This window comes from Lithobates pipiens, unplaced genomic scaffold, assembly GCF_037356315.1.
Source record: "Lithobates pipiens isolate NorthernLeopardFrog02 unplaced genomic scaffold, aLitPip1_a1.2 Scaffold_23, whole genome shotgun sequence".
Lineage (NCBI taxonomy): Eukaryota > Metazoa > Chordata > Amphibia > Anura > Ranidae > Lithobates > Lithobates pipiens.
In genome coordinates, this window is record NW_027507785.1 from 74,416,169 (window position 1) to 74,442,376 (window position 26,208).

Here is a 26,208-nt window from a genome sequence, read left to right on the forward strand (position 1 = left end):
CCTATGGGACCTCCATCACCTGGCCACCACAGCTCTGTCTCCTGAACCAGCTGCTCCTTCTTTCTATCACTCCTCACTTTACCACCCAAAGGGTTAAATTGATGGTTTACACTTTGTTCCCCAGATCATATTAACTGTAATTTCAAACTCTTCTTCACAAGATTTAGACCAGATGATTTCTCTCCACCAGTAACTTCTTTACTTAAAGTGGGACTTTAAAAATGAAGTCCTGCTAGATCACTTCATGCTTCACCGCCCTGCAAGCGCTCTGCCCCAGTGTGAAAGCATTCATTGTTTATAATGAAAATAGGTTTTCGTGAGCTTTTCAGATGCTTTTTTTTTTTATTGTGAAATCACCTGAAAAGCACCTCAGTGTGAAACTGGTCTACTCCACTTACAGACAAAAAAGTGTCCCTATACATTTTTTGACAATGTTGTCAACTATGACGTTGCCATACTGCTAAGGGATGGGGGATCCATCTAGGATCTACTTTTCCTCCACAATCACCTCTGAGAGATCAAACAAAACAACTTCTCACTCATGGTTCTCACCTCTCTGATACCCTACCCCCACATGTTGGTATACTGCCTTAACTGGGGAAGAAAACAGTGATATATGGGTAATATCATCACAGGGAACATCCCAGAGTCCCCTGGGAAAATAAGACTGCGCCCATTAAGGAAAATCTGCCATTGTTGGGTCCTGGGAAGGTAAATATTAGCTAAAAAGAATAATTAAAAATTGTTATAGTGTTTGTTTGTTTTTTGTAACTTCTACTTACCCACAGCAATGCCAAGCTGGTTAAAGCACCTTCCCTTGCTGATCCCCCTGCTGGACCCCTGAAGCGCTGAGGAGACTGTTGCCTGCTAGTGTCATGGGAACCAATAGTTTTGAACGGAGATCCCTGTTTATTTTCAGGGAACCCCTTTCACAACAAACACCACATAATGCTGAAGGCTATGCTGTTAAAGATTTAGAAAATGCACCATGAAAGTGCTGAACCTGATTAAAAACACAGTTTTAGCATTCTCAAGGATGAAAAGACCCACAGCTTCGAAGCAGGAAGCTCTTTAAATCACACTTGAATGTTAAGAATCTAATATCACCCGACAAATGGACAAATCTCTGACAAATGTTGTGTCAAAGTAATGAATAATCAGCCACTTAGGAGTTTATTTATGAAGCATTCATTGGATGAATGTCACACACATTGGTGCAGGCTGGATGAATTTTCCGGAAATGATGAATTTCTATGATCGATAGCTCCATCTAGTGGTCAAAATGCAGTATTGTTTTCTGAAACTCCGCAATGAAAATATACAGTATACTGCATTTTGGCCATTAGATTGAGCGATGATCATAGAAAATATGGGGGAAATTTCTCCAGCCTGTAGGGTGTGTGACATTTGTCCAAAAAATGTTTTATAAATAGACCCTCTATTGTTTTCATTTTCATGTTTTTTTTTTTTTTTTTTTACTTTTTGCTGTTTTATTGTATGCTGTTACTTTTAATTTACGTTTTCTATTGCCGAAGAAGTATGGTGAGCATGTGAACACTGATAAATCTCCTCATCATGTCCACCCATAAACTAATATGTGGGCTCTGTTCCTTGTGATAAGTGTGAGCCAATCAGAGCCATCACAGGTGTAAACATTACCATCCACAATAGATGAAGAGGGGTGTTTCATCAGATTCAGCGACCCGTCAAAATGTGTAATGGAAGTGACGTTTCGTCGCTGCCATCTTGCTACACCCCGCACTCCTCCACAATAAGGATACAGTGAGAAGGGGCAAGTGGACATCTTGTTACACCCACTGGAGTTTATATAGTGAAATACAGTATTTAGAACTCTGTGTGAATGTTTAAATGTTGAATTTTAAAAGCAGCGAACTTCTGTCAGATTAGCAAACTTGTGAGATGAGCAGGCTTGTCACTACTTTTAAAATGCAACATCTAACCAGACAGATGGAGTTCTAAGTACTGCATTTCACTATACAAACTCAGTTTACTGTTTAAAAAAAGTTTAAAATGCATAACTCCAGTGGGTGTAACAAGATGTCCGCTTGCCTCCCTCTCAGTGCATCTTTACTATGGAGGAGTGTGGGGTATAGCAAGATGGCGGTGACAAAATGTCAGTTCCGTTCTGACGAGTCACCTAATCTGACGAAACAGGGGCATTGAATGTTTGTAAACACAGCAGGAAGGAAGAACGAAGCAGTTCAAAGGTGAAGATGGGGATCCTAAAGTGTCACCGACCACCAAAGATAACTGGATGCTTTTTTTAAGGGTATATAGATAAAATATAAATGTAAGCAATCCCAAATTGTTATTTTCTTATATAGCAGTGTTCTCTAAACTGCGGCCTGTGGGCCAAATGTGGTCCTTTGCTTACCTTTACCCGACCCTCAGGGCACTATTTCTTCCATTGACACCAACACTGGGGAACCATTCCTCTCCAACAATGGGGCATTTTTCCTTCCCCTGGCACCAATGATGAGATACTATTCCTCCACCGGACACCAGCAATGGGGAACAATTCCTCCCAATTAAATAAACAATTAGGCACTATTCCTTCCACTAATAGCAATGATGGGGCACTATTCCTTCTTCTACTGACTACAGGCACTATGTCATTTTTTTACTGATACAGATAAGACTGCAGCGCTGGATAATATTCTAATAATAAAAGTGAATATGATTACAATGTGTACAACATAATTACAATGTGTCCTTAATAATCAAAAGTGTACAAATAAAAAGCATACAATAAAAATAATCCATATATGATTGTGCGGTTACTACATTAGTAGAAAAAATGTGCATTTAAACACAAAAATATTGTGACCACAAAAAAACAGTTCATAAGTGAAGGTATCCAATAAGGAGAATTCCAATGCAAAACCCTAGCTATATGCTTCCACCACTTGTACTGCCCGTCACCGCACAGTAGAAAAGGAAAGGCTTACCAAAAAGCCAGGGACCGCCCTTATTCAGGGGGGTCAAATAAGGCTTAGTAGAGCGGCAGGGATGCTGCTAGGATCTCATAGGCTTCCCACACAGGTGACTGACTGGCATCTATGAAGAGCCCCTTCTGAGGCACACTCCCCGGAGACAGACGCTACACACCAATAGGCGTTCCCTTCCACAGGTGAGGCACGGATGTCCAAGGGATTTCCCAGAGAAGGAGAAAAAAAAAGCAAAAAAACTCCAGTAGTGCAGAGAATTCCTTTAGGTGGTTTATTAAAGTTTCCAAAGATCGCAGTACATAAAAATATTCTTTGCAAGGATAGCGGTTAAAAAAGTTCTGCTGGTATCTATAAAACGGTTCACGCATGCGCAGTGCGTATATGTGCAACGACCCTATGACCGTTTCGTCACAACTGATGTCATCAGGGGTAAATCTTATACTCACACTGACGCTGGGGCATTTTCTACTTCCACTGGCCACTCCGGCCCCCCCTAAAGGCTAAAGGACAGTAAATCAGCCCTTTGTTTAGAAAGTTTGGAGACCCCTATTATATAGTAAAAAACAAAAATGATATAAATTTATTTGGGTACAGTATTGTCTGTCAAACTATCACAGCAATGAAAACTGAAAAATGGCCTGGTAATGAAGCGGTATTACAGGTACTCGAGTCATCAGAGTGGACCATTCAGTAACTCTACAGTCTGCATGAATAAATTCCTGTCATGTCACAATATACAGGACCTGTTTGATTTTTTTTCAATAATTATCAAAAATGCTGAACCATTAAAAAGCCATCCTTGAGTTCCAGTCCGGTGACTTTTCCTGGGCTGAGATAATGTCATTAGTCTGCTGCATAGGAGAATGCATTTCCCTAGACCTCTCCCCTCCTTCCCCCTTCTGCAGTGATCAGACTGTATATTGTAACGTTGTAGAACATAACTGGAACATGGGATTGACCCATGTCAGACATTTGTGAACACAGTCAAGAAGTGCACAGATACCAGGATTTACAATGATTGTCTCTTCTCTGAGCTGGCATCTCAGGCCAGGAAGCAGTTGCTGATCTTGGATAATGCCTGAATAAAAATGGTGCCGTAACGTGAAAAATATATTTGATGCCAGGTCCATTTTAATGTAATTTACCATGTAATCAGCTTTTTAAAGAATGTATCACTGGACGGCATTCCCATCATCAGATCCTGCCTTTATTAAATAAAATAATATATACATTAACATATAAAACCTTTCACAACATCCTATAGAGATCTTATCAGTATTTTCTGCTTATAAATCCTTCATACAGAGGAGTCCTGGGAGTGCGGTGTGGGATCAACGGAACTATAACCAGAGGACTCTCTCAGTCCATTTTGCGAGGAATACAGCCTTCCATCTCCAGGACCTCCGGCCAGCCGTCATATTTGTTTGTCTCCTTGTCATTCTTGATGTGCTGTCAGGAAAAGAAAAAATATAAAATATCTAAAATTTTTACCTAAATGTTTCATGCGCAGATGCCATTAATGCCTGGATATCCAGACCAAATTCAGCATCAGTATGCGCTGGTCAACTGGACTCTATAGCCCTCTCCTGACTGACTGTCCTTTCATTCGCTGGATCCAGTTTTTTCAATAACAGAGGCCAACATCACATGTAGGTGGACTAGGGTGGTCAGCATGCAACACAGCCTGTCTAGAACACTGCTCCTCCAGACTAACATCCTCCCATCAAGGTATTTGGTAATTGGATAACTCCTCATCACAGCTGAGGGATCTTAAATTTGAGTTCCACCCAAAAGTAGAACTTCCGTTTTTAAGCACTCCTGACATGCCACATTTGGCATGTCATTTTTCTTTGGGGGTGAGCGGGTACCTAGTTTTGACAGATACCAAGCTCCCACTTCTGGTCATGCCGCCTAAAGGACTCCTCCTCCCTGCAATCTTTTGGGACATGTCACAGGCCCCAGAAGTTTGCCTGGCCATTAAGGACGTCCAGCGCGACTCGCTGCAAGCTATCACACCTGGGTGCCCACACTTGCAATGCCAGTGGAGAGGCGAGGGAGAGAAGTGAGGCTTTGGGCAGCCGCATCGCTGGACCATGGGGCAGGTGAGTGTGTGCTTATTAAAATTCAGCAGCTACACTTTTTGTAGCTGCCGACTTTTAATAAACACAAAAATGAGTGGAACTCCTCTTTAAGAGGTGTACTGAGGCAGGGTGCTGTGATATTTTCAGGAAGCTATGTACAGCACCATGTTGGCCCCTCCAACCAGCCAAGATCTTCCTGCATTGCAAGAGACAGAGACCTAGTGATGACATTACTGGGTTTAAATAGGGTATTAACTGAACGTTTTTATTTTAACATTTTTGGAGCATGTTGATGAGGGGGAAGGGAGGACCAGTGAAGGCAAAATATAGGCAAATTAAACTTCATCTTTAACATGTTACTAAACCCATGACCCTGCATTCACTATGTTTGGTCTCCCACAGTACACAGAACATGAAATGCAACTTTTAGTAAATATAAACTTCTAAATACCTTTTATCATTAGCAGTCTTCTATCAGTGTCTGGTTAAAGCTTGTAGGAGGAGTTTTTAGTCTACCCTGACTGTCCAATGAGGCTGCAGGACCCCTGGCCCTCTGCCTGGACAGTGCTGATTGGCTCTGTACTGATCCCATGCACCCTCCCAAGACAAAGAAAAACTTTCTAGCAATACACACCAAACTGAGCATCTGCAGAGTGCCCCTAAGGCTCTGTCTTATCGGCAGATGAATTGGGCGCAGTGGAAGAAGGGAAGGAGGAAGAAGATAGGATCACACAGCCTTTTTACACAATGTGGAGGATGAACGCCTAAGGTTACACAGTAAGTATAACAAGCATGCTTTACTGCATATCCCATGTAGCAAGGATAACTTGCCACACATTTGTGGCAGTGTTGAATTGTAAGTCTTGTTAACTTGCTGCACATTTTCACTGGCAAGTTGTAGACTTGCAGAGCACCTGAAGCACAAGTTCTAGTTGACACTTTTCCAATTTGTAGCAAATTTGCAATCGCAAGTCTCTAGCAAGATCAAAGTTGCTGTGCTGAGTCTACAGCAAGAGCTATGCAAGTCACAGTGACCCCTGTGGTGGGATGACTATTGCACAACATAACTGAACCAGAACTTGCAGCAGGCTTGCAGAAAGTTGATTTGGAGTCATGCAATGTGAAGTTTCTGCAGTTGTGCAAGAAGCTTATGAAGCCTGGCAAGTCTAGCAATAGCTTGGCAAGTAATTTTCAAACTTGCAGCTGAATTGCGTTTTTTTTTGTTTTTGTTTTTTTAAAGCCAGCAGCTACAAATACTGCAGCTGCTGACTTTTAAAATAGTGACACTTACCCGCCCAGCGCGCCCGCAATGTCGGCACCCGAAGCCGATCTCTCGATCGTCTCTCGGGTGCTGCCGCCGCCATCTTGGGTATGGGAATCAGGAAGTGGAGCTTTTCGGCTTCATTTCCCGGTTCCCTACTGCGCATGCACGAGTCGCGCTGCGCAATAAGGATGGTCCCCGCTGTCTCTGGGATCCGTGTGTTTCCCAGCAGGCAGCGGGGGACTTTCGGAAAGGGGTGTAGATTGTGCGGAAAGGGGCGTACCTTCTGCAGAATCTACGCCAGAAGTGGGTGCACCCCCTCCCCCCTGAAAGGTGCCAATTGTGGCGCCGGAGGGGGGGAGGATTCCAATGAGCGGAAGGTCCACTTTAGGGTGGACCTCCACTTTAAGACCTCATTCACACAGGGCAGATTTCTCTGTTGATCTCTGCTGAGCCGGTGGATGACAGGTCCCTCTCTGCTCACTGAGTGGGGAGGGGCTTGTCGAGCGCTGCTGGTTTCCATGGAGAGATCGGACAAAAACAGACAACATGTCCGTTTTCATCAGAGCTCACCTGATCCGATCCACCAGCGACAGATGTGAACGTAGGGCCATCTGTCTGCTTTTAGTGTATCGGACCGGGTTGGATGTCAGTGGACATGTCACCGCTGACATCCATCGCTCCATAGACTAGCATGGAGTGCCTGCTCAGGTCCGCCGTCAAAACTGACAGGCGGACCTGAACGGTCCGACAGTGTGAAAGGGGACTAAAATATGAATATGTAATTTTTCATATTTATTTTTTCATGCATTTACTGATCCTAATAAAACAAAAGAACTATGTACACAGCTACTATAAATTCAGTTTAATATTACTATTGTGCTAGTTTGTCTTTTTGTAAATCTACCAGCAGAGGGGGACAAAGTACTTGTCCATTCTACTACATTACTACAGAACAATTGTAGGTGCTGGAATAATATTTTACATTCTTCTCATATCTCTGAGAACATACAAGTGCAATCAATTATATTGTTAACAGGCCCCTATATAAATATATTATTGCTTTATTACTTATTAATATTATCATGAAAAGTTGGAAGGGAAAGTGTTATGCATACCAACCAACACGTTTCTATATATTTCCAGCATACTGGATAGAATATAACAGTATACTTGCTATGGACCACAGCCCCACTGTCACATGATTGGCCACTATCTCCGATTAAAGGTCCAGTCCTAGGTTTTGGATACTTGTCTCTGGGACAGTCCATGATTTTTAAGATGTATTAGTCAAGTTTTTTTAACATAACGTTATATTTATGCTATTCAGAGTGTATTGGCTAAATACAAAAGTTAACATATTATAAGAGAATGCATTTAGGTTAAAAATGCTAAGCCTCCTAGATTCTGCAGAATAGTTTAGGTGATTTAAAGTGAACCTGTGACTTGCCTGTGGAAGACATTGCACCACTTCACTTAGCTGAGCCCTGCACAGCACAGCAGCATGTTGTCACATTTCTTTCTATTCTCCACTACTCCATTGGTGGTGAAGAAAGGGAGCCCCCTTAAGTTTCACAACATTTCCCATCTTCTAATGTACCAGTGCTTGATGATTGGCCCAATGTTGTCACATGGTGGGGAAGACTAAACTCCATGCTGTGACTTACCTTTCAGATCAATTTTTTTGTCAGCCTACAATGGATGATTGATGGGAGTCTGTCACAACTATTGTTACTAAAGACCTGACCTCCCTAACTTTGAAGCTAAGCTCCAACCACTTGCTGCACCCATTTAAACAAGATCTACTTCAATGGCTAGTAAGAGTCCCCTCACTAAATTGGGAGCTGTGTCTTAGAATCTGGGATTGGCTTAGTCCCAAATTTAGTCAAAGTTTGTCCTTAGTAATGAAGTATATAAGCAACGTCAGCATACCTCCTGAGCTGTTCTCCTTTTGGAGATGAGAAAGAGGGTTATCTTTCAGTACCAAGTATGTAAACAAAGGGCATGTCCCCATTTATTGAGACCATGAAGTAGGGTAATTGGTTAAACCCAAAAGAGCCTTTTTTTTACCAACATTTTCCCTTTGTTCCAAGTTTTTCCAAGAAAACAAGTGAGAACATTTAGCACTTGCATGAAAGTCTTACTGTAGAATTATGTAAATAGATAGTGGAGGGCTGATAAGTCCATATATCAAAATACACCAATGTGTGATGTCTTCGGTGGTGCCAGATATAATAAACATGCAGGTGACTCCGTGGGTAAACCTCCACGGAAGTCACGTGACATCACCCGTGGCCATCGCTGACTTGTTGTATACATGCTTGAATACCAGGCACTGGGTTTCAGTGCCCAACTTGTAAGTTTTACTCTAATTTTAAATAAAAGTCTATGCTTGCGGAGAGCATTATATATGTTTTCATTTGCATGTCTACTGTGACTCCGGAGTTTGGTTCCCCTTCCTTCATCCGATATCTGGGCACCTGTTCCACTTATTAGGAGGTATCTATCAGGATCTGTAGCTTCCTTGGCTGACTGCTGTTACATTGATATACCCTATAAGGGAAAGCGTGTGTGACCCTCTGTAAACAAGGGTCTACACTGGGAGGTGATCAGCTATTTTTTCCATTGGTGGAGGTTTAGTTAAGAAGTCATCTGCATGTTTACTATATCTGGCACCATTGAAGACATCACACATTGGTGTATTTTGATATATGGATTTATCATCAGCGCTGCACTATCTATTTATTTTTTACTGCATGGGATTTGAATAATTGACCCTGATTGTTCAGCAGCTTTAAAAAGGGGTTAATATTATTGCGCTGGTTGTTTTTTATAGATTTACTATAGAATTAAGCTTTAAGTTGACAGTACAGCTTTTATAGAAGTCTACACATGAAACCAAATTCAAGACCACTAAGGAAAGAGAAAAGGGATTAGGTTCCATCCCCTCCAAATGAGGGTCAGTTGGGAGCTATGAGTCCAACAGGAGCAAAACATTTGTGGCTAATAAAAGCAGATAACGGCTAAACCAGCTGCTGTTGAAGCTCATGCTGATAACCACACTGACAAAAATATAATTAAAGGTCCAGCTAACATTTGGTCCATACACATTGTTTTCTATCTCAAGCCCTGATGAAGGGGGTGTTTTTGGACCCCCAAAATATGTTGACTCCTCTTTTGTCTTCCCGACCCTTACTGAAATAAGTCACATCTGGACCTTTTAGCAGTGGTGTGGCACTTTGATTTACTTGCTATGCTGCCTGGAAGGAGGGGTCAATGGACAGCATCCCATCATGTGTTGTGGTAGGATTTCCTGATTGGTGATGACTCACTGTGATGTCTTATCGGTGACTGGGCTGTTGGTTGAAGCAGTCAGGTGACAGGACACAGTGGTCAGCACCCTGCAGGTAGGCACAGTGAGCAGTTCAGGGCTGTACATGATTTTCTCTCTCATACGCTCTGGCACCCCACACATTACAAAAATCTCCAGCACCCACGTGGCCGCACATAGCAAAGGCCAGCCCTGTATAGAAGAGTAGCTACTATAATGTAATGCCATATATTAATCAGGAGATGCAGCCAATACAACTAACAGTTTGGTGACCTTTGAGTCTCAGGACCTTCTAGTTTTTAAAAGTTTGTAATAAAAGTTTGGTCCAGAAAGAAAGAAATTTTGTGCAAGTTGAGCAAATTGTGCTATTATCTACAGGAGGTCGGAATCTTTTCCGTTCAGACTCATTTACTGGTGTGCATATAGTTTGTGGAGACTTTCTTTGCTGACCTCAGACCTAATCCAAAAACATACTTACCTGTTCAAAGGGACTTTTATGCTTTATGGCTTTTCCTCCAACAAATGTCCAGGAGTCCCGGAAACCAAGTTTCTTTGCATAACTACTGCCATAACTGGAAAATAAATTTCTGGCTTCCTCATCCAATCTGAAACAGAAAACATATTCAATTTTTTTAAATGTTAGAGTGTATATCAGGGCAAAATGAAAAAAATAAATAAAAAAAGACTATGCAGTTCATGCCTGCAATAAATGCACATGTGTTAACCCTTTTAAGACCCTGCAAGTGCAGAACTACACCTATGCATTCATCTTGTTCTGGGCTGACAACACGCAGTCATTTGTGGAGTGGTGTCATACATTCCCAGTTTTCTTTTGCCAATTACTCAAATTCTCTCACTCTTTTGATCTCTACAATATAGACAGTTATTGATCTGTAGGCCCAAGATAAGAACTAGGAGGGCTAATTATTCTCCCCAATTTAAACCAGAAAGTGTGCATAAGAGACGGGACATGTGGGGTTTACATACGCTTTAACCATTATTTGGATATTCTAATATATACACTATATGGGCAAAACTTTTTGGACACCTGACCATCACACCAATATAATCTTGTTGGATATCCCATCCAGAAACCATGGAGTTAGAGCTGAGGTCAGGGCTATGTATAGTTCACTTGAGTTCCTCCACAACAGATTAATCAAACCATGTCTTTGTGTACAGAGGCACAGTCATGCCTGAACAGAAAAGGGGTCTTCCTTAAATTTTTGGCCCAAGTTTGGAAGTGCACTGAAATGTATGCTGTAACATTAACTGGAAGCATGTGAATTACATAAAAAGTTTAAGTTAAATCAAAGTTATATTCTTAAATCAGGTAGGGCTATCAAACAACCATTCAATGTCCCAGGAGTTGTATGTTCCTGGTTAGCTCATCTGATCATTATGCTCATTATCCTAGGTACATACTCATCACCTTCTGACTATATAGATCCTAGGTTGTTTTTGCTTGTATGACCATGGTAGGCATATACAGTATCTCCCAAAAGTGAGTACACCCCTCACATTTTTATAAATATTATATTATATCTTTTCATGTGACAACACTGAAGAAACAGTCAATTTGCTACAATGTAAAGTAGTGAGTGTACAGCTTGTATAACAGTGTAAATTTGCTGTCCCCTAAAAATAACTCAACACACAGCCGTGTCTAAGTGAAAATGTCCAAATTGGGCCCAAAGTGCCAATATTTTGTGTGGCCACCATTATTTTCCAGCACTGCCTTAACCCTCTTGGGCATGCAGTTCATCAGAGCTTCACAGGTTGCCACTGGAGTCTTCTTCCACTCCTCCATGATGACATCACGGAGCTGGTGGATGTTAGAGACTTTGTACTCCTCCACCTTCCGTTTGAGGATGCACCACAGATTCTCAGTAGGGTTTAGGTCTGGAAACATGCTTGGCCAGTCCATCACCTTTACCCTCAGCTTCTTTAGCAGGGCAGTGGTCATCTTGGAGGTGAGTTTGGGGTCGTTATGTTGGAATACTGCCCTGCGGCCCAGTCTCCGAAGGAAGGGGATCATGTTCTGTTTCAGTATGTCACAGTACATGGTGGTATTTATGGTTCCCTCAATGAATTGTAACTCCCCAGTGCTGGCAACACTCATGCAGCCCCAGACACTCCCACCACCACGCTTGACTGTAGGCAAGACACACTTGTCTTTGTACTCCTCATCTGGTTGCTACCACACACGCTTGACACCATCTCAACCAAATAAGTTTATCTTGGTCTCATTAGACCACAAGACATGGTTCCAATAATCCATGTCCTTAGTCTGCTTGTCTTCAGCAAACTGTTTGTGGGCTTTCTTGTGCATAATCTTTAGAAGAGCCTTCTTTCTGGGAGGAAAGCCATGCAGACTAATTTGATGCAGTGTGTGGCGTATGGTCTGAGCACTGACAGGCTGACCCCCCACTGCTTCAACCTCTGCAGCAATGCTGGCAGCACTATATATTTCCCAAAGACAACCTCTGGATATGAGGCTGAGCATGTGCACTCAACTCCTTTGGTCGACCATGGCGAGGCCTGTTCTGAGTGGAGCCTGTTCTGTTAAACCGCTATATGGTCTTGGCCACCATGCTGACGCTCAGTTTCAGGGTCTTGGCAATCTTCTTATAGCCTAGGCCATCTTTATGCAGGGCAACATTTCTTTTTTTCTGATCCTCAGAGAGTTGAACTTCCAGTGACCAGTATGAGAGTGAGAGCGGTGTCCCCCAAACTGTCTGACAGACTTACACAAATCTATATTACACATAGGATATACCTGATGAATGGCTAAATTCTGCTCCTCCCGCAGCTCTATGTGCCCCAGGTGTCTGATCTCTGTCAGCACCTTTGACCATCTCCTTTGGCAGTGTCCTCGGATTCAGGGATACTGATTGCAGGTCGTTCACTTTCTACACGACCAAATGGGCTCACCAGTATCATTGGATCCCAAGCAATGCCTTCTGGGCCTATTTCCTGATACCAGAATATACAAATATAAACACTCCAATTCCTCCATGAAACATTATTTGCAGCGAGAAAGCTAATAGCCGAAATTGGATCCTGGTGGCTGCCCCATGCTAGCTGCCTGGCTTGCTGAAATCAATAACACGATACCCTCCAAAAAGGTAATTTACATAGAGGTTGCCCGGGCAAGTAAAATAAAATCTGGGATAGATAGTTACAATCCTCTTCAACTTGCACCTCCTAGTCTGTCTGGTACTGCATATATTGGTACAGTCTAACCTTTTTTCTTATGTTGTCTGTATGTCTATATATGCAACATATGGTTATCAATTCATATGGAAATAATTGACATCGGTTTTACCTCTTTTTTATTGTTAATTTTTATAATTGGTTTATTGGGTTGCATGACTCTCCCCATTATATACATTGCATTGTACAAATCTTTTGTACAAAATTCAATAAACTTTTGTTTCAAATGAAAAAAAAAAGAGCCAAGGTAAATTCACATTTTTATGTGTAGACATTTTTCAATTTGCAAATAATGTTGAATTGAGACATTGTATAGCGTTTTTCTATGTCACTGGGTTAAAATTTTCTTTTTCTGTTATCAGCTTTTTTAGGTTGAGAAGAGACTTGACTGCAGGATTCAGCACAATCATGTAACTGGAGTATGTATATAATGCTACATAATGTTTGTAACACACGATAAATGCTTAGCAGCCCCTGCTTAGGCTAACAAGGTCTGATGGTATGAATTGGGTTCAAGCTGGGGAAAGGTTCGTCCAGATCCAAAGTATGCTGTAGAAATAGAAAGAGGTAGGCAGGCCGCAGCACACCTTGCCCAGCCAAAGTGCTTAGCAGGTAAAAGTAGCCCCAGCTCGATTCATCCAGGCCATACCCCCAAAATGTTTCACCCCAGGGGTGGGACAAAACATTTTGTGGCCATGGCCTGAATGAGTTGAGGTATGCGGCAGCCAGACTATCTCTTCCTATTTCACAGCAACATACTGTTTACTTACTTTGTGGCTGGATCATCATAAGACGCCAAAAGTATCAATGTGCCATCTACCATGTTCTCCAAGAACTTCTTAACGTCCTTGATATCTTAAAGAAATGACAAAAAATGTCATGACGAAAAGGTTATTGCAATTTGCACACTACAACTGCTTATCCTCATTATTAAATAAGTTTGTATTTTTGTTTAACCACTTGCCGACCATGTTATAGAAAAATGACGGCTACAGCGCAGTCAGGCCAGTTCTGGGAGTACGCTCTGTTCACTCAATGGCATTCCTTTCCTCATGCTGTCATACTGTGGGGAGAGGAGAGCACTGGTAACCGGTTAGTGGGAAAGGGTACATATGCACTGATAATCAGAGCACTGGTCATCAGGGTCCTGATTATCAGTGCAGCCCCAACAACGCCCATCATGCTGCCTATCCGTGCGTGTCAGTGATGCCAATCGGTACCCAACAGTGCCCTTCAGTGCTGCCTATCAGTGCTTCCTCATCAGTGCCACCTCATCAGTGCAGCATATCAGTGCCCATCAGTGCAGCCTATTAGTGCTCATCAATGCCTCCTCATCAGTGCACATCAGTGAAGGAGACATATTACCTGTTTGCAAAATTTTCTAACAGAACTAAGAAAAACTTTTTTTTTTTTTCTGTATTTTTTAATTTGTTTAGCAGAAAATAAAAAACCCAGTGGTGATAAAATACCACCAAAAGAAAGCTCTATTTGTGTGAACAAATTGATAAAAATGTCATATGGGTACAGTGCTGCATGACTGCCCATCTGTCATTCAAAGTGCAACATCACTGAAAGCTGAAAATTGGCCTGGGCAGGAAGGGGGTAAAAGTGCCCAGTAGGCAAGTGGTTAAACAATAGAAGGTGAAACACATACTCGGTAGAAAATCAGCAGAACCTTCATCTAACATCATATATAACATAATATGAAAAACAGAAAAAATGACTTACTTCCAGAGTACATGTCATAATGGCCCGTATGTTGAAGTATACCTGTAGAGGCTAAAACCAAGTTACACAAATTAAATTAAAACCAATAAATCAATAAAGAAAAATATTTTATTTTGATCTTGATTACATTTACTTTCATGCAAAATTAAACTCTATTGACACTCTGTAAATGAGGGATTCCTAACCAGGGGTTTCCATTTCCCTTTGGGGTATGGGAACCAAATGCTGAGGGTATGAGACTGGATCTCTGAATAATTTTAACAAAATTGTTGTTAGATCAGATTGTTAACTATCACCATTATCAATACAAATTAAGGTGGCAAGGCCACTAATCAATCAATACTTGGAGCAATCAACACAAACGTCTTTCCACTTCCCAGTACTGCCAGTTTGCGTAGTACAGTTAGGAATAGTAATAAACAGGAGATCAGATGACCCATTACAAGTTGCACTTAATGAGAGATCATATGATAGATTTCATTCCTTGGTCCTGTAAATACTCTAAACGACTCATACCAGCGGCAAGGATAGATTGATGCCCGAGTAATGCAGTTCATTCACATTTAAATGTGTGACCTTCACTGGCACTCACCTAACACACCAATATTGGCCAATTTAATAAGGCAGGATAAAAAGGCATGCCAAACTATATAGGTTTTTGCCCTGTGCTCTAACAACCTATAGTTCAATCTGCTTCCATACAGCTACCATACAACAAAACATTGTTATAAATACAATTTTATTATTATTATTTCACACTTCTCTACCTCATTAAGCTGTCAGCGTCTATTACAAATGTATTTGTAAAAAATGCAAAACAGCAAAAAAAATTGTGTCACGTTGCCCCACCCTACAAAATGAATTGCAGTCATACAATTGTGCAAATAAAGTCTCTCTTCACAGTACAAAAATTTTATGGAAGCAGGGCTGGACTGGGAAAGAAATTTGGCCCTGGACTTCATCCAGACCGGCCCACTTACATTTTGAGTGTCCCATCAGCAGCCCCTTACATCGGAGTGTCTCATCAGCGCCCCCTTACATCAGAGTGTCTCATCAGTGCCCCCTTACATCAGAGTGTCTCATCAGCGCCCCCTTACATCAGAGTGTCTCATCAGTGCCCCCTTACATCAGAGTGTCTCATCAGCACCCCCTTACATCAGAGTGTCTCATCAGCGCCCCCTTACATCAGAGTGTCTCACCAGCGCCCCCTTACATCAGAGTGTCCCCAGAGCAGCCCCCTTACATCAGAGTGTCCCATCAGCACCCCTTACATCAGAGTGTCTCATCAGCACCCCCTTACATCAGAGTGTCTCATCAGCGCCCCCTTACATCAGAGTGTCCCATCAGCGCCCTTACATCAGAGTGTCCCATCAGTGCCCCCTTACATCAGAGTGTCCCATCAGCGCCACCTTACATCAGAGTGTCCCATCAGTGCCCCCTTACATCAGAGTGTCCCATCAGTGCCCCCTTACATCAGAGTGTCCCATCAGTGCCCCCTTACATCAGAGTGTCCCATCAGCGCCACCTTACATCAGAGTGTCCCATCAGTGCCCCCTTACATCAGAGTGTCCAATCAGCGCCCCCTTACATCAGAGTGTCCCATCAGCACCCCCTTACATCAGAGTGCCTCATTAGCAGCCCCCTTACATCAGAGTGTCTCATTAGCAGCCCCCTTACATCAGAGTGTCCCATCACCAGCCCTCTTGCATCAGAGTGGCCCACTGAGCCATCGGCCCACCGGGAAACTCCCTGTAGTCCCAATGGCCAGTACATGCCTGTATGGAAGTGTGGATACTGGCAATAGCAACAAATGCAGCATTGCTCCAAAATTCACCCTTCAGTGATCACTCCAACAAGGTCACAGAGACGTAACACGTAAGGTGAAGTCTGTGCAGTGACACCATCACATCGTAAACCGAAAGTTGGGAACCAGAAATGGATGAGTTGTGATTCGCGTGAAATACATGTTTGCCCCTAAAGCTGTTAACATATGCTGAGCTATTTTCACTTTGTAGTTATAGTGCACTGCATTGCACTTGTCTTGTGTATTTGCCTTATAAGATGCGTAGATCATGATAGACTTTTAAAGCAATCCGGACTATATGGTGATACATTCCTCTAAGTCAGGGTTTTTCATCGAGGGCCCCTAGGGTTCTTCCAGAGGTTGCTAGGGATTCTTTGAGCAATGAGCAATGTATGCCTCTCACATAAGTTCCCACTTACACCATTGATCCTTTTGGCTATGTGTTATTGGGTAATTGATCCCACTGATCACAAGTTTAACCTCTTCCCACCAGCTGTATGCATATATATATATATATATATATATATATATACAGCCTCTCAGTGGGTGGGCTTTAACTGGGAGAGATTGCAGCCCTATGTAAACATATTACTGTGCTGAGTGTGCATTCCCTGCATGCACCCGGCACAGTAAATGGCGGGTACCGGAAAACTCCCAATGCATACTTGTTCGGGAGCTTTCCAATCATGTGATCACTGTAACTGCCAATCACAGCGGTCACATGATCGCAATGCCCACCTGCGCCTCCCGGCATTTAGACCGGAGAGTTATTTCAAGGGTTTCTTTGTGTTTAGAAGGTTAAAAAAGGTTGCTAAAGGGCTGTATGACCTTGTATAACATATGAGGTCCACAATAGAGGGAGAGTTTGTGTCCAGTAAGGGTGAGAGTGATCACTAATGGGCATAGGCATGCAAACGGTGTGTGCGGAGTGTGCCTGGGCACACCCTAATCACCTGTGCTGGCTGTCTCCCGAGATCTGCCTTTGTGACTGCTGTGAAAGGCTGCATCCAATGAGTGTTCAGTCTGTGCTGCCTGTGAGACAGTTTCACACTGAGCTGATATTGACATTTGCCAGAACCGCTGAATGTGTGAAACTGACATGTGATGTAACTGAATGCAGAGAGAGACCAGCTGTCAAAATTCAGCGGTGATGTCGGGGGGGGGGGGGGGGGGGTAGGACCCGCGCTGCCTGTCAGTGCCAATCAGTGTTTCCAATAAGTGTCACCTGTCAGTGCCAATCAGTGCTTCCAATCAGTGCCATCTGTCAGTGCCGCCTAATATCAGTGCCAACTAAGGTCACCTATCCGTGCCAATCATTTCCAATCAGTGGCACCTACCAGTGCCAATCAGTGTTGCAAATCAGCTCCAGTGGTTCCAATCAGTGCAAACTATCAGTGCCACTAAATGCTGCCTATCAGTGCCGATCAGTACTGCCTATTAGTGCTGCCTATCAGCGCTAGTCAGTGCTGCCAATCAGTGCCAGTCAGTGCTGCCAATCAGTGCTTTCTATTAGTGCCAATAAGTGCCGCCTATCAGTGCCAATCATTGCTGCCTGTCAGTGCTGCCAATCAGTGCACTGAGTGCAGGGATGGGGTGATGAACTCAGCAGCCAGGCACATTGTCCATGGGGGAGCAGCCTGGTGGGGCACAATTGAAACCTGATGTTTATGAATTCCACATGCCAATCATCAGTATAATAGGTAATCACCACACTACTATTTACAATTAACTACCGGAGATAAAAATTAAAAAAGTGTGAGTAAAAGGCCTGCCGCTAAGCACTGTTATGTGTTCCCACACCTCAAAAAAAAAAAGAAGTGCAGCGCTAACTTACTGATCAATAATTTAACAATAATGGTGGAATCCACTAATGTGTGGAAATCTCAAAAGGCTTCAATATTATGACAATACCGGTCTCTGACACGCAACTTCACATATAATACACATCAAACTGAAAATTTTTGGGTTTTTTTTTTTTATTTTTTTTTTCCCTATTTCTGCACTTATGAATTTTGTGATATATTCTATTATTATTTTTGTATTTTCGGTCTAGATCTTGTTCAAACATTCACACATCCCCTGAAGAAGCAATCCAATGCGAAACATGTCGGGACTATGTGTGCTTGACGAGAACAACCACTGTATTGCATTATTCTGAATCTTTTAAGCATATATTGCTACTGATTTTAACCTCAAACTTAATACATTTTTGTACTACTAATTTTGTACTTTAATTAATTGTACTTTGTTAATTAGCACCGCGAAAATCCCTAATCTCCCTTCCTGTCCTTTGATTCATGTTTCAAATTTTCAGGGATGAGGTGCCATCTTTGTTAGGTGTTGCTTGAGGCTGAACCATCAAAATTATTCCAAACTGAAAATAAGATGTGACACAATCTTCCTAAATTGAGTTAAGGATGAACAAAATGTTAAGCTTCCATTTCACCAGAACTTTGGGGACAATTTAAAGCAACATTTTATCATTTTGGCAAATGCATGGGAGACCAGGGGGAAGATGAAATTCATTTTTTAACCCTCATCTACACTGAAGGCGGGTTTGAAATTGTGCGAGTTCAGCTGAACTTACACGATTTCAAACTGTGATTTTAGTGTGAATTCAGGGGCAATTTGAAAGACATGTGCGCCGTGCACAGATCTCTATTGAAATCATCCCGAAGTCGCCAAAAGTAGTGCAAGAACTACAGCGCCATAAATATTGGGACAATGCCGTTGCCGGCAATAGGCTGCGATTTGTCATGCGTTTTGACATGTCAAATCTCTTGTCAAATCGTGCCGATGTGAACGAGAGCTTAAAGTTGTTTTATAAGGATGTGGTGGGTTTTGGCTCCTGGTCATGTTCTTGTGCCCCTCATTAGCATTCATTTACTTTTTTTTTTTTTTTTACAGATCATGAGTGTCAGGTTCTGTGCGATTTCTGTGCAACTCAGTGCAGTGCATTTTTAAGCTCATTCATTTGAATGGGCTGAAATCGCACTGGATCATACCAAAAGTATGGCATGCACTACTTTCCAAAAACCACTGCGCCAGATTGCATGGTACTGTGGTACATTAGTCTGCATTTACTTTTTCATTCTTCTTACCATTCACAAGTGCCATGTTTAGTCCTCTTCCAATGTTGTTTTTTACGCTGCTCATTAGGCTGAAAAAGAGAAGAACATTAAAATTATATATATACACAATATATACTGTATGTATATGTCATGATGAATAATAAACACAGGACTCTGAACTATAGAAACAGTATGAACAAGAGATCCACAGTCTGTACTCAAGAAGTGTAGATAAGGGCAAAGACAACAGGAGCAACGGTATCCAATGACAGCAGGAGCAGCATATTGTGTGTGTGTATGGGCATGTGCACAAACATAAACAATCAAGGCAAATATTTAAAAAACTTCTCAGAGTAAAAACGTTCCCCTGACAGCCGTTTTAACATAATGGACTGTAAAGGGATGGTTAAAGGGCTTGCATGTACAGAAAAATACCTGTTGACCTAGCAAAAATGTACTCGGCTACTAATTTTCACCTATAGGATGAGACCGCATGACTTTGTGTGGAATTATATTGCAAGAACTGGTGTCTGCCCTGCCCAGTTGTTTTTAAACTACTGAATCCCTCCCATTCATGTAATCTGCATACACAGCATAGGAACCAATTATTCTGTAAATAAGAACGAGGGGGAAGAACTTGAGAAAACACAGAAAGTGAGCACCGGACATAGGACAGTTCTTAAAAGCGGTAGTAAACCGCATCCAAAAAAATTATAATATATATATATATAAACTTGGGTCCCGGGTAGTTTAATTCATAATGTGCTAATATGCATCGCATACATCATGACAAACTTAGCTGAAAATGAAACCCTCCAGCGGCGTGCTGTCACCACTGCCGGCGCTTCCATATTTACCTGGTCTTCTATCCAGGTTCGGAGACCCCAGGTGTCTGATTGGCCAAGCCAGCCATAACATCACTGTTTACAGCCCGGCTCTGAAGGAATGGCACGGGTATGCCGTTCCTTCAGACCACAAGCACCAGTGATGTCCCCGGCTGCATCTATAGTAGACATGTGCAGAACGAAAAAATGTGTTTCTTTTCGTTTCTATTCATTATTTACATAAATTTGTTTAGTTAAATTCGTTAAATTAGTTTAATTTGTTTCCGGAATTCGTTTTGTTTATTCGAATCGATTCGAATTTGGATCTATTCGAAAAGTTTTCAAATCAATTTCAAAATAGTTTTCGAATTCGAAACATTTTCCAATAGAATAGGAAATAAAGAAATAGAATAGAAAAACATAATGGGATAGAAAATAATATAACAGGAAATAAAAGAATTTAATATAATAGAGTAAAACAGAACAAAATTGGGATAGAAAATAAAAGAATAGAATGGAATAAAATAGAACGTAATAGAATAGAATAAAAAAAAAGAATATAATTAAATAGATTATAACCATCTTCTGAAATTCTAATAGAATAGAATTTTAAAAAACAATAGAATAGAAATAATATAACCATTTTCCAAAATTCAAATAGAATCATTTCGAATAGAATAGAATACAATAGAAAATAACACAAAAGTATAGAAAAAAACATAGTAGGTGAGGTTGAAAAAAAGTCCATCAACCTACGTGTGTGATTATATGTAATTATTACATTATATATCCCTGTATGTTGCGGTCGTTTAGGTGCTTATCTAATAGTTTTTTTCAACTATTGATGCTCCCCACTGAAACCACCACCTGTGGAAGGGAATTCCACATCCTTTCCGCTCTAATGCCACGTACACACGATTGGACTTTCCAGCAGACTAGGTCCGACGGTCTTACCGATGGACTTTCGGTGGAGGTCCGACGGACTTTCCAAACGAGTGGACTTGTGCACACATAAACTGACTTTCCGGTGGACTAGGCCTGACGGACTTCCCAATGGACTTTCAGCAGGGTTTTCGACGGACTTGCCCACACACGGACTAAAGTCCGTTCATTTTGAAAGTGACTCCAGGTACGACGGGACTATGAAAGGAAATCAATCTAATAGCTTTCATCTGCGAGAGTGACACCTTGCGAGTCCTGTCGCTTGGTATGGATTGTAAGGGGAACCCCCTACACTGAAAAAACGGCGTGGGGGTCCCCCCAAAGTCCATGCCAGACCCTTATCCGAGCACGCAGCCCGGCCGGTCAGGAAAGGGGGTGGGGACGAGCGAGCACCCCCCCTGAACTGTACCAGGCCGCATGCCCTCAACACGGGGGGTGGGGGCTTTGGAGAAGGGGTGTTCCCTGTGGCCCCCCCACATCAAAGCAACTTGTCCCCATGTTGATGAGCACAAGGGCCTCTTCCCAACAACCCTGGCCGCTGGTTGTCAGGGTCTGCGGGCAGGGGGCTTATCGGAGTCCGGGAGCCCCCTTTAATAAGGGGGACCACAGATCCCGGCCCACCACCCTATGTGAGTAAGTATGGGGTACATCGTACCCCTACCCATTCACCTGGGGGGAAAAGTGTCAATAAAAAAAACACACTACACAGGTTTTTAAAGTAGTTTATTAGGCAGCTCTGGGGGCCTTCTTCCAACTTGTCCGCGCTTTCCGGTTCTTCTACCGGGCTCATCCGCTAGCGTCTGCTCTTTTGTCGCTCTTTTTACTAGCAGTGGCCTGGCTTTCTCCTTCGTCATCGTCGTCTTCTTCTTTTTTCTTCTTCTGATGTTGACACGATGCTCTCTCCTGCTGTAATGCCATGGACACGGTGCACAAAGACTTATATAGGCATAAGGGGCAGGGTCACCGAGTGACCCCACCCCTTATGACAGCACAGTCCCAGCATGCCCCGCAGAAGATAGCAGAGGAGCCCGGGAGAAGAACCGGAAAGTGCGTAAAAGTCGAAAGAAGACCCCCCAAGTCGGAAGAAGACCCCCGGAGCTGCCTAATAAACTACTTAAAAAACGTGTGTAGTGTGTTTTTTTATTGACACTTTTCCCCCCAGGTGAATGGGTAGGGGTACGATATACCCCATACTTATTCACATAGGGTGGTGGGCCAGGATCTGGGGGCTCCTTTATTAAAGGGGGCTCCCAGATTCTGATAATCCCCCTGCCCGCAGGCCCCGACAACCAATGGCAAAGGTTGTCGGGAAGAGGCCCTTGTCCTCATCAACATGGGGACAAGGTGCTTTGAGGTGGGGGGGCAGCAGGGTGCCCCCTTCCCCAAAGCACCCACCCCCCATGTTGAGGGCATGCGGCCTGGTACGGTTCAAGAGAGGAGGTGCTCGCTCTTCCCCACCCCCTTTCCTGACCGGCTGGGCTGCCTGCTCGGATAAAGGTCTGGTATGGATTTTGGGGGGGACCCATGCTGTTTTTTCAGTGTAGGGGTTCCCCTTAAAATCCATACCATACCTAAGGGCCTGGTGTACAGTACCCTGTAGCCAAGAACCAGAGCGAAAGGATCGCACTGGAAACATTCTCGAGGGCAGGTACTGTAGCTGCCCTTGTGTCGTATTTGGTCCATCGGACCAGCATACAGACGAACGGGCTTCCCGATAGGAACTTGGTCTGGCGGACCAAGATTTAAAACATGTTCTATTTCTAGGTCCGTCTGACTTTTGGGACAAAAGTCAGATGGAGCCCACACACGATTGAATTGTCCAACAGATTCTGGTCTGCCAGGCCAAGTTTGCCGGAAAGTCTGATCGTGTGTAAGCGGCATTAGAGTAAGAGTTCAGCTTTAACGTATAGATTGGGTATGAATTTATACACTCTTTGCTTTGTGCAGCCAAGCAGTACACATTAGGATGCTGCATGAAAACTATCTGGGTTGATTAATTCGCAGCATTACAGCTAATCATCTTTTTGGCTAATTTTCTGGCACTTTACATTATTCCCTACGAGTCTCCGAAACACATTTGCCATATGTTTCTAACAGGATAATACAATATAGAGCAATAACCCCTCATCTGCTGATGTCCTACGAAAGGACAGATTTATCAAGAAGGGTGCCGACTGAGGCAATGCAGAGAAGCAGCAATGCTAAATCATTTCAGACATGTGTACTAGTAGTTCATAATTTATTCATAACATTTATTTGTAAATAACTGTCACTCAGCATGTGTACCCCTGACAGCAGGGCCATCCTAATAGCATCATGGGCCCCGGGGCAAAGTAATGCACTGGGGCCTCTACCAGCCTGCCACAATTTATGCACCCACGCTCAAGAATTAAAGTCTATATAGTTGATAGAATTAAACATATAGTTATTGATACTTTCAATTAAATTGATTTTAAACAATAAGAAAGCATGCCATAAATCAAAGACTAATCAACACAAAGAGCACAATACAGGGAAGGGGGGATGGGAGGCAGTAGGATACAGTGCAGTGGGGTCAGCAGGGCACAGTATAGGGGGGTAGGAGAGCACAATACAGAGGATACAAAAGAGCACGGGGGCAGGAGGGCACAGTAGAGAGGGCCAGCAGTCAACAGTACAAGGGGGATGAAGGGCAGGGCAAAGGGGGTCATGAGGGCAGAGTACAGGGGGTAGGAGGGCACAGTACAGGGGGGTCAGGAGGGCACAGTACAGGGGGGTCAGGAGGGTACAGTACAGGGGGGTCAGGAGGGCAAAGTACAGGGGGGTCAGGAGGGTACAGTACAGGTGGTAGGAGGGCAAAGTACAGGGGGGTCAGGAGGGCACAGTATGAGAGGGTAAGAGGGCAGGATAGGGGGCAGTATTGTATAATATCCAGTAGATATAAGGCTCTATCTACAAAAGCACATTGCAGGCAGTATTTAGGTGTTTTTCCAAATACCACATACGATCCTGAAAATGTCAATTCACTATTGCTTTATGTGGTATTTGTGGTCTGCGGGCGGGGGGCTTATTGGAATCTGGAAGCCGCCAGATCTCCTCCCATGAGTGAATGAGTATGTGAATGAGTATGAGGTTTTTTACCAAAAGAGTGGTAAAAGTAACAGTTTTTAACAATTTTAACAAGCCCTTTAAAAAAATAATTAAATTGCCCACACCCCCCCCCCCCGGTGTAGATCCACAGTCAATTACTATGAACGGCAGCCCCCTTAATTAAATCTATGTGCTGTGGTAAAGAATAACTTTTTCTAATAGTAGCTGAACAAGGCTGAGCAATGGTACTGGGACTGTACAACCAGAAGTGTCACACCAGCAAAGACAAAAATGTATGAGAAGGGTGTCTGATTTTAGCCTAGTCATTACCCAAAAAGGACCATCTGCCTTGCCTCCATTTACGTTGTTTTCAATGTGTTCAGCCAGATGGGAGTTTAAGAAAGTTTTCGAGATGTAAATGACACGTCACATAATTATGCTTAGTAAACATAATATCAAGTCTGACGACTGCCATATGTTGTGCTCTAACAGTTAAATATCTACAAATCATTAACAAAGATCAGCAGGAAGTTTGGCAATGAAAGGGCATGGACAAGGAAGAATTATTGTGAAGCAAATGTTAGAAATGTCACTGGTTGTGCTCCATGTTGTGCACTTCTACCGTGTTTCCCCGATAGTAAGACACCCCCGATTGTAAGACGTATCGGGAGTTTCAGAGGGGTCCGCTAATATAAGCTGTACCCCGAAAGTAAGACATATGTCTTACTTTCGGGGAAACACGGGGGTATTGCCGCCTCCAGTGGCGTACTAAGAGTGGGGCGGGGGGTGCGGGCCGCACCGGGTGCCACACCCTGGAGGGGGTTCCAGGCCAGCGCCCTCCCCCTCCGACTGAAGAGACAGCGCCGTTCTGATCAGTCTCGGGCAGCGGCTGTCACTCACAGCCGAGCAGAGTGAAGCCGCCTCCCCCTCCTCTTGTATGGCTACACAGTGCTGTCCATGAAGGAGAAGGAGGGGGAGGCGGCTTCACTGAAGCCGCCTCCCCCTCCTCCTCCTCCATACACAGCACTGTGTAGCCATACAAGAGGAGGGGGAGGTGGCTTCACTCTGGTCGGCTGTGAGTGACAGCCGCTGCCCGAGACTGATCAGAACGTCGCGACGCAACCACAGAGAAGGGGATTATTGCGCCAGGTCCCGGATCACTGCCGACAGGTGTCACTGGCTCTGTGTCCTCCCGGTACAGGTCAGTGCTGATCATACAGAGAGAGACCAAGGAGGGGGAGGGGGGGTGTGAAGAGATTCTCTGCAGCTCTTATTATGTAACCGCAAGATGCAGCTGAGGAGGACTACAAGTCCCAACATACCGGGCTGTGTGTTTTGTGGTGAATACAATACTGTTCAGGTTGTTAATAAATGTTAATTTTATGGTTAAAACAAAAAATTCGACAATTTTTTCCCAATATAAGACATACCCCGAAAGTAAGACATAGTGGGGCTTTTGGGGATAAAAAGAAAGTAAGACACTGTCTTACTTTCGGGGAAACACGGTATCAAGCAAACCATTTAATAAATCCTTATACTGTATTTGCAGCCCATAGAGAGAGGGAAAAAAGTATTTGATCCCCTGCTGATTTTGTGCTTTTGCCCACTGAAAAAGAAACGATCAGTCTATAATTTTAATGGTAGGTTTATTTTAACAGTGAGAGACAGATTAACAACAAAAATATCCAGAAAAACGCATTTTCAAAAAAGTTATAAATTTGATTTGCATTTTATTGAGTAAAATAAATATTTAATCCCCCTATCAATCAGCAAGATTTCTGGCTCCCAGGTGTCTTCTATACAGGTAATGAGCTGAGATTAGGAGCACTCGCTTAAAGGGAGTGCTCCTTATCTCAGCTTGTTACCTGTATAACATTTTAGACGTCCCATAACTTACTGTACTCGAGACAAT

General features: G+C 43.1%; 1 protein-coding gene across 4 annotated transcripts in view; it reads right to left on the reverse strand.

Moving 5' to 3' along the window:
* Window positions 1-1,498: 1,498 nt before the first annotated feature.
* The window catches only part of FAM3D (FAM3 metabolism regulating signaling molecule D), an 82,291-nt gene continuing 57,581 nt past the window's right edge, over window positions 1,499-26,208 (reverse strand). For all 4 annotated transcript variants that reach the window (XM_077451895.1, XM_077451897.1, XM_077451898.1 and 1 more), the window contains 5 exons: window positions 19,492-19,550; window positions 14,587-14,637; window positions 13,629-13,713; window positions 10,121-10,247; window positions 1,499-4,418 (listed from right to left, as the gene is read on the reverse strand). In XM_077451895.1, the coding sequence (XP_077308021.1) occupies window positions 4,329-4,418; window positions 10,121-10,247; window positions 13,629-13,713; window positions 14,587-14,637; window positions 19,492-19,550 (412 nt within the window). In that variant the 3' untranslated portion in view covers window positions 1,499-4,328. The remainder of the gene's footprint in view (window positions 4,419-10,120; window positions 10,248-13,628; window positions 13,714-14,586; window positions 14,638-19,491; window positions 19,551-26,208) is intronic.